General features: G+C 38.8%; 2 protein-coding genes across 4 annotated transcripts in view; both read left to right on the forward strand.

The window, feature by feature from the left end:
* Window positions 1-5,641, forward strand: part of slc35a2 (solute carrier family 35 member 2) — a 16,919-nt gene extending 11,278 nt beyond the window's left edge. Inside the window, exon 5 of one of the 2 annotated variants that reach the window (XM_060881010.1) lies at window positions 4,819-5,641. In XM_060881010.1, the coding sequence (XP_060736993.1) occupies window positions 4,819-4,846 (28 nt within the window). In that variant the 3' untranslated portion in view covers window positions 4,847-5,641. Of the gene's footprint in view, window positions 1-1,608; window positions 3,512-4,818 lie in introns of those variants that run through there. The other variant, XM_060881009.1, reaches the window with a different exon arrangement.
* Window positions 5,642-7,155: 1,514 nt separating this feature from the next.
* The window catches only part of bcap31 (B cell receptor associated protein 31), a 25,206-nt gene continuing 19,861 nt past the window's right edge, over window positions 7,156-12,500 (forward strand). Inside the window, exons 1-4 of one of the 2 annotated variants that reach the window (XM_060881015.1) lie at window positions 7,156-7,308; window positions 9,477-9,593; window positions 10,880-10,980; window positions 11,724-11,868. In XM_060881015.1, coding sequence (XP_060736998.1) covers window positions 9,502-9,593; window positions 10,880-10,980; window positions 11,724-11,868 — 338 coding nt within the window. In that variant the 5' untranslated portion in view covers window positions 7,156-7,308; window positions 9,477-9,501. The remainder of the gene's footprint in view (window positions 7,309-9,476; window positions 9,594-10,879; window positions 10,981-11,723; window positions 11,869-12,500) is intronic. The other variant, XM_060881014.1, reaches the window with a different exon arrangement.

Here is a 12,500-nt window from a genome sequence, read left to right on the forward strand (position 1 = left end):
TCATCTACTGTGTCTTCTTAACTCGGCGCAGTTCATTTTCTTGCTTCCTCCACTTAGATTCATTGATGTTGAAATCTTTCGCATCTGCTCTGTTCCCATTTACAACCGCGTAACTGATAGGCTGTAGTTTGAATTGTGCCTCGTAAGCATGTCTCTTCACTGGTGCCATTTTCGGCGGTCCTTAGACAAACAAACGTTGTCTTCTTTTTCTGATTTTTATTGGCGGATGGCAAACTAACTTAAGGTGCATTTACCGCCACCTACTGGACTGGACTGTGGCGCGCATAATGGTTAGGAAGAAACAAATGTTGGTTTGCAACATACCGGTAGTATACCTACCTACCGGAGGCGTGGCGGAGGTAAACGTACGTACTGTATGTATTACGTAATGTTCTCTGATTGGTTTATCGCTGCCAGCGTACGTAGTGTGCGTATTACGTCCCTGTGTCAGCGGGAAATTGTCCGACAGTCAACCAAGCGGGGCGCTTACCAAAGTCGCACAACATTTTTACAGATTTTTGGAACTCAGTGCACACACAAGGCGCACAGGATTATTAGGCGCACGGACGATTTTTGAGAAAATTTAAGGCTTATAGTGCGGAAAATACGGTAATTAATAAATAAACAACACTCTGTCTAGTAAACATGACATGTTCATGAGCCATTTTCAGTGCAGATGTAGCACAGATGTTCCACCCTGTGCCATTTGAAGCAGTGTCCTTAGTTCACATCATATCGTTTGTAATACGTGATACGATTCTGATTATTCACTAAAACACGCATGTTACAGCGCATCTAACGGGAGCATTAATCATTTATTTAGGACCATGTGTGCGTTTCGTAACTGCGCTTTACGGCGGTTGGGGAAAGTAAAAAGCCAGATTAAATACGGGCTACAGGAAGAAGGAGGAAACGACGGAAATGACGTCGTAGCGATTCGAAGAACAAATACTAAAGTATGCATTAAAAATAAAAAGGAAAGGAGCAATTTAATTAACTTACAACAAATCACAAGTCACAACAAAATGGTTAAAGATGGAAAAAAAGATAGAAATCCGTTTCTTGTCTAATCCCAGAGCACTACAGCTACAGACCTGACGTACACTGTATGGGCAAAAGTTTATGTACCCCATACCATCACACCTATATGTTGTTCTTCACCAAAAAGCACAGCCGTATGCCGCCTTCTGATGACATCACTGCTCGTTTACATTTATGGCATTTGGCAGACGCGACATACAGAACAACATAGATTTTTATCTCATATATATATATATATATATATATATATATATATATATATATATATATATATATATATATATATATATATATATATATATATATATATATACAGCTGAGCAATTGAGGGTTAAGGTGCCTTTCTCAGCAGCCCAGCAGTGGCAGCTAGGTGGATTTATACCCCCCCTCACATGGGTCATTTTAATACCTTCTACCGGTGCAATGGTGAATCAAATGGTTAAGGCGCCGGGTTACAGATCAGAAGGCCCTTAACCCTCATACTGGCTTCTAGTGTCTGTGTTGTTTTAAAAACATCCATGACTTTCACGACCACCATTCAAACAAATGGCTTTAAATTCTTTTCAGATTTTCCGTCTCGCACCTACACGGATTTGGGCTGCTGCGCTGAACGCTGAGCTACAGGAGCTTCACTAACACACCTGATTCAGCATAGGAAGGCCTTGATAAATGATCCAGAAAAACCCAAGTGTGCAGAACTCTCCGGGATCTGAACCACACAAAAGGAAATGGTGGGGGTTTAGTGAAAGCAGATGAGAGTTTCGCTCGGCCTGTGCACCTACAGCACGCTTCTCTCTAACACCGATCACGATGATCAAACTCGCCGTTGCACTACAACACCGGATCCGCTAATGTGACCAGGGACGTAGAACGGTACAGAAAACCGCTCATGAAAATAAACTCTGTAGGATTTTATTCTTTTTATGATTCTTATGACAGTCAGGAGTTTTTGAACTCTTTTTATTTCTGTGTGGGGGGGAAAAAAAGAATAGTTTATAAAGTAGGTAATAGACATAAATGAAATAAACTGCATCTAAATCGAAATCAGCGGAAGTCTTTACTCACAATTAATACAGCTCTTAAAATCTTAGTATTTCATGCAGCGTTGATGTGAAGTGATTTTTTTTGTCCCTACAGCACATTTCCAACGTTTCCCTAAATTACGACGATGACTTTACAGCAGCTACAAACGGACGTGCCATCAGGAACCCCCCCCCCCCCCTTTTTGTTAAAAGAAAACAACAAAAAAACAAAAACCCTTGTGCAGCTCGACGTTGCCAGCTAGTCGGGAAACGGCTAGTTTTTGTTAGCTAGCCTCAAAACGTCAAGCTGTAAATGGCGCACAAACCTTTACACTTTAACAGACAATTAGATCGACAAATTATTTAAAGTAAAGAAGCGCCGTGTCACGTTGCCGTGTCGATGTCACGTCGCTTGCTGAACTCGGGGTTTAAGAGAAGGTCCTGAGGTATTTTTTTTCCCCCCTAGGTTGAAAATTCAGGTTTATTTTTTTTCTCAAATGCAGCATCTGTCCATGGCACTTAATATCGGTTTATAAACCTCGAGACACAAAAGTGTTCTAACATTTTTGACAGTCAAAAGAGAAGCAGCTTTTTTTTTTTCCATTCATCAGCTTGAAGAAAGCTCGTGCACGCGCGCTCGTGTGTGAGTGCGCGTGTGTGTGTGAGTACGTGCGCGCTCGTGTGTGAGTGCGCGTGTGAGTGTGTGTGTGGGGCTTCACTAGTGCTAACAGATGGCTAATGCTGTGCCTTCCTCAATGCCCTTTTGACTGTACAGTAATTACTAATGTCAGAACATTGACACATGTAAATATTATAATGACTTTATTCTTCTTTTTTTCTTTCTTTCCTTCTGAGAAAAACGAAGTCAATGTTTCAGTGATGTTACAAAATGTAAAAAAGTTTGTTTTTTGTTTGTTTGTTTGTTTGTTTTTGTGCAAATCTTTGATACAAAACATGCCAAATCTGTTGACATTGCTGTTCTTCTCAGAGCATCGGCAGACGTTTGAGGAGATTTAACAGATGAATGTTGTTGTTATTTTTATTTTTTTATTTTTTGATCTCATAAAGCACATGTTTTGGTGACGTAGCGGTGAAGGTTTGGGGTGTTGGATAAAATGCGCGTGTGGTTTACTTATATTTGAAAAGATTTCTTACCTTTTTGTTGGTTTACAGAAGAATAATATATCTAGAACTATATGAAGTATCTGATATAAAGACTTATCTGGGACATGAAGCTGCTTTTTTATATGTCTGATGGATTTTCTCCTCATTTCCAATTTAAGAATGCTCATATCCTTTTTGTGAAATGATTTATTTTTATTCTGTTTTTTTTTTCCACTCTAAGGCTGTTAAAAAGTTGTACGCAACAGCTGCAGATCCGTTTATATTGGTTTATTGATTGTGGAGGGAAATTCACTGGAATTAAACAGGTCTGAGTTTGTTTTTAACCACTTGTATCCATTTGGAGTCTAACAACAACAACAAACCTCTGGCAGCTAGCGGGTGTGCGTGCGAGAGTGCGAGTGCGTGGGTGCGAGAGTGCGAGTGCGTGGGTGCGAGAGTGAGAGTGCGTGGGTGCGAGAGTGCGTGGGAGTGAGAGTGCGAGAGTGAGAGTGCGTGGGTGCGAGAGTGAGAGTGCGTGGGTGCGAGAGTGAGAGTGCGTGGGTGCGAGAGTGAGAGTGCGTGGGTGCGAGAGTGAGAGTGCGTGGGTGCGAGAGTGAGAGTGCGTGGGTGAGAGGGTGAGAGTGCGTGGGTGCGAGAGTGAGAGTGCGTGGGTGCGAGAGTGTGCGCGTGAGAGAGTGTGGGCGAGAGGGTGAGAGGATGAGTGCGCGAGAGGATGAGTGCGCGAGAGGGTGAGAGGATGAGTTCGTGAGAGGATGAGTGCGTGAGTTCGTGAGAGGATGAGTGCATGAGAGAGTGAGAGGATGAGTGCATGAGAGAGTTTGTGTGTGTGTGTGAGAGAGAGAGAGTGAGTTTGTGTGTGTGGGAGAGAGAGTTTGTGAGTGCGCACGTGTGTGACAGAGAGAGTTTGTGTGAGAGAGAGAGAGTGTGTGTGTGTGTACATGAGACAGAGATAGATATCAGTGATGATCATGTTTCTTATCTTTATCCTTAGTTGTATTCATGGTTAGTGAATCTAAAAAGTGAAGTGTGAAGTGCTGAGGCCTTTGTTCCTGAGGCCTGGAACAACACTTATATCATACGGGCTGATAATTACTCACACCTTTGTGTATGTATTTAATACCACACCTCGAAATTTAAAACCAAGATTCAAAGCCTGATCTGGCACACGGCCTGGATTCCTGAACCATGAATTACAGAGATTGTAATAGCACAACTATGAATTAGCTTTAATTACAAAATATTTGTGTTGAAACCAGGATGTAGTTAAAGAAAAGACGGATTACTGACAGGTTGTTATTTTAAACCCCTGCAACAAGATCTCTGTAATAAATCACGTAATAATTGAAACGATCATAATCGACACAAGTCTAGCTCAACTCGTTATTCACACTGACGAAGTGAACCGGCTGAGGAGTTTCACGCCAAGCCGTACATTAAATATGTTTAAAGCCAAAACGAGGTTTGGATTCATGCAGCTTTTCGAGAGATGGCAAGGTTTTACTGAAGGCTGACGAAGCGTCTCGGACACTGCACCCGTGTAGTCTGTGAGTTTGTGTCATTCATATACTCTGTGGTCTGGGTTTTGGTGGCGTTTGTTGATTTGTGCTGGTTTTGTTGTTGTTTGTCATAGGAGCCAAGAAAAGGAGAAAGGAAGCTGAAAATTGAAGAAGGAAGACGACGAGAAGGAACGCGGAAGAGCCTCGGGATGTGACTTCAAATAACATTTTTTTATATAACAAAGATATGCTTCCTGGAACACTACAGAGGAAATGGTTCTTTAACATTTACTGGATTTTTTTGCTGTTTTAATATTAACATGTTCTAAGAGGGGGGAAAAAACATGCTGACGTGTCCTTTAACATTTTGGTCCCTTTTATAGTCGTTTCTCTCAAAACACAAGTGTGTAATGGGGAAAAAGTATTTTTAAAAGAATTATTTTAAGTATTCTTTTTAATTATTATAATTATCATATGTAATCAGAAATAGTACAATAATAATTATTTAAATTGTTGTAAATAATAAGAATAATAATCATGATTTTTATTTACAACAATAATAATCTAAAAATATTAATAGTTATAATAATAATAATTCAGACGTTTCAGCTTCTGGTCATGGAAGCTTTAATTTTATTTCAATTTTTTTCCGATTTTTATATTAATAGTGAAGACATAACCAAATGCTGTAAATTACATAAGATTATGCAAGAAATGTGAATTAGATGAGTTCTAAGTGTTTTACAAAAACTGAATTTTATCATCAGTGACAAAGGGACGGTATATAATTTTATATAATATTTTTTTCTAGACTGAATTCATACAAAATGCAGTAACATTTTTTTTATAAGCATCTCTGAAGAACAAAGCTTTTTACTGTATATTTTGAATGTTTACTGCTACTACAAATGCTTTGTATACGACATTTAATATTTCTCACATATTATAACACTAAGCTGCCTCAATGTGAATAGTTATTTTTTTTTGACCAATTACATTTCTGTGAATTCCCTTTAGGTGTGCATAAATGTTTAATAAAGATTTTGAGCTAAGAATTTCATCATGAGGTGTGTAGCATGGGCTGAGCCTGCATTGTTATTATTATTATTATTATTATTAACATTTATATTATTAATAACATTATTATTATCATTATTATTATTATTATTATTATTATTATTAGTAATAATAATAACAAATATAATTGTTTTATCATTATTATTAGTAGTAGTGTTATTTTATTATTAACATTATTTTATTATTTTTATTAGTAGTAGTATTAATAACATTATTATTATTTTATTATTATTTTTATTATTATTAAATAATGTGGCTACTTTTAATAAGGTTTTTGGTTTGTGAAAGATAGCTGGAAACAACAAAAACCTCTTGCACACCCATAATGCACTCAATGCACTTTTTAATACTTAGAAATATATAGAAATATTAGACAAATTATTCGGTGGACAATGATGTTTGCAGATGGCATTGTTATGTGTATTGAGGATAGAGAGCAGGTGGAGGAACAGGTGGAATACATGTGTATGAAGAGGACATGTACAGAGGAGGGAGATGGTTATATTGGTAGAAGGATGTTGGAGATGGAGCTGCCAGGTAAGGAGGAGATATATGGATGTGTTAAATGAGGACATGAAGGTAACTGGTGCGAGAGTAGAGGATGCTGAGGATAACGTTAAGTGGACACAGATAATTCACTGTGGCGCCCCCTAACGGGAAAAGATGAAAGTAGAAGAATATTAGACAAATTATTATTATTATTATTATTGACATTATTCTTATTATTATTAGTAGTAATAACATTATTATTATTATTATTATTATTATTATTATTATTATTATTATTATTATTATTGTTATTATTATTATTATTATTTAGCCCAAACAGCACAAGGACTTTAAATGTGTTCCGGAAGCAGTAAAGCGTTATTACATGTAAGATAAAATATATTTTGGGGTAACATCTACTTTACATATAGCGAATAAATTCGGCACATTTTTCATTAAATCGGACATTGTTTTATACAAGTATTGTTTTAGACTATAAATGTTTTGATTCCTCATCAGAAGAAATCTTATCGTAGTTTGTCATCGTGGACCCGGAAGTAGATCTATTACTTTGACCTTAAGCACTATGCCGAGAATTAAAATATTGATTTTAAACAAACAAACAATTAAATAAACAAAAAAACAAATAAATAAATAAGTGAGAAATAGCATTTGTTTTTAAGTCTATTGGATTAAAACGTGTCCGTTTTTGTGGAAGCGTTGTATCAAAATAAAAGTTTTTTGAAATAAAATAAAACAAAAATCTATTTTGAAATAAGATTTATGTCGTGTTCAGAAAAAAAACAGTACATTTTACCCTGAATTCGTTTATCGAGTCCTGGTAGCTTTTATTTAATATTTAATATACAGGGTTTTGTTTTGTTCAGTTCGTCATGCTACTTAGAGATATTTCCCATAATTCCATGTCGTGTTGACGCTCACGAGCGAAGCCACGCATCCCGGAAGTGAAACGCAGAAAGCAGCAGAAGTTTTGGTGCACGCGCATCTTCCTCTGTGGCTCCGTTTTATTGTTTTTGTTCCTTCTGGAAAAATTATACGTGAGTTTTTATTTCGCTTGTGTCGTTTATACTGAGCGTTAAAATGTGGCTTTAAAGCGCTCAGTCTGTGTGTGTGTGTGTGTGTGTGAGGGAGAAAGTAGGCGTGGCGCTGAAACATCAGCTAGCTAGCTAGTCAGCTAATTAGCTAATTAGCTAGATGACGTTAGCTAACGCACCTTTTCTCTGCGTCTTGTTTACATTTGGGATGAAATGCTTGTGTTTGTTAAAATATTCCTACTGCATTTTAGTTAACACACTTACAAGAGAGAACGTAAAGTCTATTACAGCCGTTGTTTAGCTCATATGAGTGAATCAGCTGCCCCCGAAAGGCCTTTGGAACTTTCTAGAACAATCTTAGACGTATAACTTTACACTTAGTCATGTTATAGTTTAAGAGACACGCCATGTTGTTAGATGGGGTGTTTTCTCAGACAGGAAGTGACGTTTTTGTCTGAAGAATAGCTTTTCCTGGATACTGTAGCTGCTGCTGTAATCACAGACACTCTCTTGTGCTCGTCCTAGGATGATCAAGTCAAGTCAAGAAGCTTTTATTGTCATTTCAACCATATATAGCTGTTGCAGTACACAGTGAAATGAGACAACGTTTCTCCAGGACCCTGATGCTACAAAAAACAAATACAGAGCTAGAAGGATTTAGTAAGTTAGTCCTAGATACATAAAGGACTTTTCCCAACATTTCAGCCGTTTTTGCACATACTGTACAATATCTCAGCCATTTCGCACATACTATATTAACACATACAGTATTAACACTGGTCGGTCGGCGCTGTTTCTGTGACTGTTTCTGTGACTGTTTACTATTTATTGTCTTTTGTGTACTGCATTTTTTGTACTTTTTGTATTGTCTTGTAACTTGTGTCTGCACTGTCATTGTCCTGCACTGTCTGGTCCTGCACTGTCTTTAGTCCTGCACTGTCTTTTGTCCTGCACTGTCTTGTCTGTCTTGTTTGTCTTGTCCTGCACTGTTTGCACCAGGTTGCACAGTTGCACTTTATGTGGCTAAGACTACTTACAAGTCTTTAGCCCTGTCTTTGTTTCTATGTAGCACCTTGATCCTGGAGAAACGTTGTCTCATTTCACTATGTACTGCAACAGCTATATATGGTTGAAATGACAATAAAAGCTTCTTGACTTAAAGTGTATCTGTACAACCTGGTGCAAACAGTGCAGGACAGGACAGACAAGACAAAGACAGTGCAAACAAAAAATACAAATAAAGACAATACACAAAAGACAATAAACAGAAACAACGCCGTCCAGTGTAAATACTATATGTTCAACAATATTGCATGCAGTAATACTATAATGAACACAGTTTCATAGCAGCAGGTCCCTGAGATAATGTAAAGAATTGTGCAAACCAGCAAACGACTGAAATGTTGGACAGTGTGTGCAAAAACAGCATTTAAACAGGTTGATGGATGCAAACAACATGTAAACAGGTTGATGGATGTATACTGGAAGTATGTGTATTTGTTGTAGGTCTGTGCAGTCCATACAGTTGATGTGTGTGTTGTGCTCAGTACAGTTCAGTTCAGTTATTAAGGAGTCTGATAGCTTGTGGGAAGAAACCATCACACCATGGTTTCACACCATCTTTTTCACCATCACATCCTGCCTAAAGATGCCACGCAAATCTATTTTAACAGAATTCAGGGTTGAACTCAACAGTAAACATGACCCTGACTCAGCATGTGATCTTTAACAGTGACCAACATTTGAGTTAACAGTATTAAAGGACTGATGCAGCGGTGCTTTAGTCTTTTAGTTTAACATTTGTAAGTTCTGCGCAAACTCATCAGCTTTAACGTTCATTCTTCCACTGTTATGGACCCCACCGAGTCTGCTTTCTCATCAGTGAAAAATTAGCCGAGTTGATGATTAACTTAGTAACGTAACTCTGTGTAGCCGTGTCATGTAGCAGCGTTGTATTCTGGGACTTTGAGCCTAGCATTTACACTGACAACATCTCCATTACTTCTGTCAGTGATTACTCATGAAATGTTGTGAGCGTGGTAAAGATGGCGGTGCTGTTAATCTCTGTTGTTCCTCTGTGACTTTAGAGCGAGAACTTCTTTAAGTGTACACTTTTTTTGCTCTTTTACAAGGTCTGAATCAAATAAAATTTGTTGGTTTTTGTTCCCCAGCAGGTATTTTTCCTAGATCTTCACTATGAGTCTTCAGTGGACGGCAGTGGCGTCTTTCCTGTACGCCGAGGTGTTTTTAGTTCTGCTTCTCTGTGTGCCCTTCATCTCTCCCAAACGGTGAGCTACACACTCATGCTTCAGTTTCTTTGTGTGTGTTTAGATAACGTAAGCCAAAGATCAAATTTTATCTGATACAAGATATCTAGAGTACTGGCCAATTCATCATCTCGACCACAGACACCTTCCGAATAGCCTTCTGAGACGTGCTTCATTCGCCAATTCCTACTTCCTGTTAATAGACAGACTGCAAATAGCTAAGAAGCTTCAACTGCACTTCGCAAAGCCCATAAACGTTCCCAGTGTTCCGAACTTTATTTTGGGAATCTGACAATCTGGTGACAAAACAAGGTCTAGCTATAGGGACTAACAGCAGCTTTTTAGCTGACGTAACTGTAAACATTTTGCAGAAATGTCCTAATTGTAAAAAAAAAAAAAACTTGTGTAACCATGGCAACTAAAGTTAGCGTGCGGAATAAAACACTTAAGATTAGATCGCGTCATAGGGTTCTCTAGCCCCCCCCCCCCATGTTTTTCTTTTATTACACCACAGCAGTTTGTCAGTGATTCAAGGACACCTTACACTTTTTATCCATTTCCGTTTACATTTAAAGTCAGTTCCGTTTATTTCTTGCGGTCTTTTTCCCCCCTTTCCTTCACTCAATTTACCGGAAACATGCAAAGGTTCATCCTTCTACTGTTACATAGAGGTGGCGCTGGAGACTCATTACTGAAATCTCTGATTAGTGGTTTCTTTCTATGTGTTAATTAATTGCACTGAGCATGTTCTCTACTACATCAGTGAGTTTCTGTAAACACATTGAACGACGTGATCGATCACATCATGTTTCCCAGCAGCAGTAAGAGACCGCTGTATTAAGTCATTCCTTACCCTGATTCCTCCCCTCTGCTGTATGTGGCAAAGTGCATCATGTGTACTTCTGAGTCATGAAGGGAAGTCGTAAAGAGCCAGGAATGAAACACAGTCCAGCCTTGTGAAATCTCTCCCCTTTCACCCTCATATCATGTCTGTCATGCTTGAGATGAGGCAACCAATTTTTCCTAATCAGGTCATTTCATGCGTCTGTGACCAAGAATCACCCTGCTTTTTTTTTTTTCTTCTGTATTTCAAACACGGGGTATTAGAGGACTAAACTCTATTGAGCTCTAAACTAAGCTAAAATTCCTGACTGTCGCTCTTTTGTGCTTTAATATCTCAAAAACTGAGAAAAAAAACTGTCAAATAATTTCCATGGCATGTTTCTTGAAAGTGCACATTATACATTGTGTGATGTACTTTTTAGCTTGATTACTGAGTTCAGCTTTCATCATGTTGCTTTTACTAGTTGGCACAAAATATTCAAATCTCGCCTGGTGGATGCCATCACGACATACGGGAACACGGCCTTCATTGTGATCATCTGCATCCTCGTATTCCTTCTGGTTGGTGAGTACGAAAACTCATCGTGGGTTATTATTATTATTATTATTATTATTATTATTATTATTGCAGGAGGGATTGGAAGGTATATGCTAGATACTGACACTGCATTTAAGAATCTCTGTACTGTAGGCCGATATGGTTTTATGTGGTGAAGGTGACCGGTTTTGCTCAAGAGAAGGATTAGTCATTATTAGTGTATTTATTAATATACTGTTATATAATATATTAAATATAATCTACGTCACAAAAATAACAATAACAATGTTTATCTCATTAAGAGAGTCTAAGTAAATTTAGAACTTTTCTGATGCCACAGCTGTAAATTACATGGCTTCATTTTGTAGATAGAGGTCTCTCTCTTACACACACACACACTCTCACACACTTGCGCACACTCACACACACACACTATCCACACACAGTTTGTGAGTGATTATTGCCCCCTAGTGCACCACAGTATGTTTGCTGGTGGTAATAAATTTGCATCAGGTTCATGAGTACAGATCTACACACACACACACACACACACACACACATTTCTAGATTTAAATAGGCAATAAATAGTCAGTAGTATATTGCTTTAATCTGCTCTAATTTACTCTACAATACCTCCATAGACTTGTTTAAGAAAACAGGTTTGTCTTTACTTAAAGGTTGGTAAATGAATTGGTAAATTGGTAAGTTGGTAAATGAATCCCACTAGTACTTTACTCATCATATAACGTTTTCTGTGTGTGTTTGCACAGATGCGTTCAGAGAAGTACGGAAATACAGCGTGACCGACAATGTGGATCTCTCAAACAACCCTGTGGCCATTGAGCACATTCACATGAAGCTGTTCAGAGCGCAGAGGAATGAGTACATTGCTGGCTTCGCCCTGCTGCTCTGCCTGTAAGTCTCTGTGTGTGTCTCTCTGTGTGTGTCTCTCTCTGTGTGTGTCTCTCTGTGTGTGTCTCTCTGTGTGTGTCTCTCTGTGTGTGTGTCTCTCTGTGTGTGTGTCTCTCTGTGTGTGTGTCTCTCTGTGTGTGTGTCTCTCTGTGTGTGTGTCTCTCTGTGTGTGTGTCTCTCTGTGTGTGTGTCTCTCTGTGTGTGTGTCTCTCTGTGTGTGTGTCTCTCTGTGTGTGTGTCTCTCTGTGTGTGTGTCTCTCTGTGTGTGTGTCTCTCTGTGTGTGTGTCTCTCTGTGTGTGTGTCTCTCTGTGTGTGTGTCTCTCTGTGTGTGTGTGTCTCTCTGTGTGTGTGTGTCTCTCTGTGTGTGTGTGTCTCTCTGTGTGTGTGTGTCTCTCTGTGTGTGTGTGTGTCTCTCTGTGTGTGTGTGTGTCTCTCTGTGTGTGTGTGTGTCTCTCTGTGTGTGTGTGTCTCTCTGTGTGTGTGTGTCTCTCTGTGTGTGTGTGTGTCTCTCTGTGTGTGTGTGTCTCTCTGTGTGTGTGTGTGTCTCTCTGTGTGTGTGTGTGTCTCTCTGTGTGTGTGTGTGTCTCTCTGTGTGTGTGTGTGTCTCTCTGTGTGTGTGTGTCTCTCTGTGTGT

The sequence above is a fragment of the Tachysurus vachellii genome, chromosome 11, assembly GCF_030014155.1.
Source record: "Tachysurus vachellii isolate PV-2020 chromosome 11, HZAU_Pvac_v1, whole genome shotgun sequence".
In the NCBI taxonomy this organism is placed as follows: domain Eukaryota; kingdom Metazoa; phylum Chordata; class Actinopteri; order Siluriformes; family Bagridae; genus Tachysurus; species Tachysurus vachellii.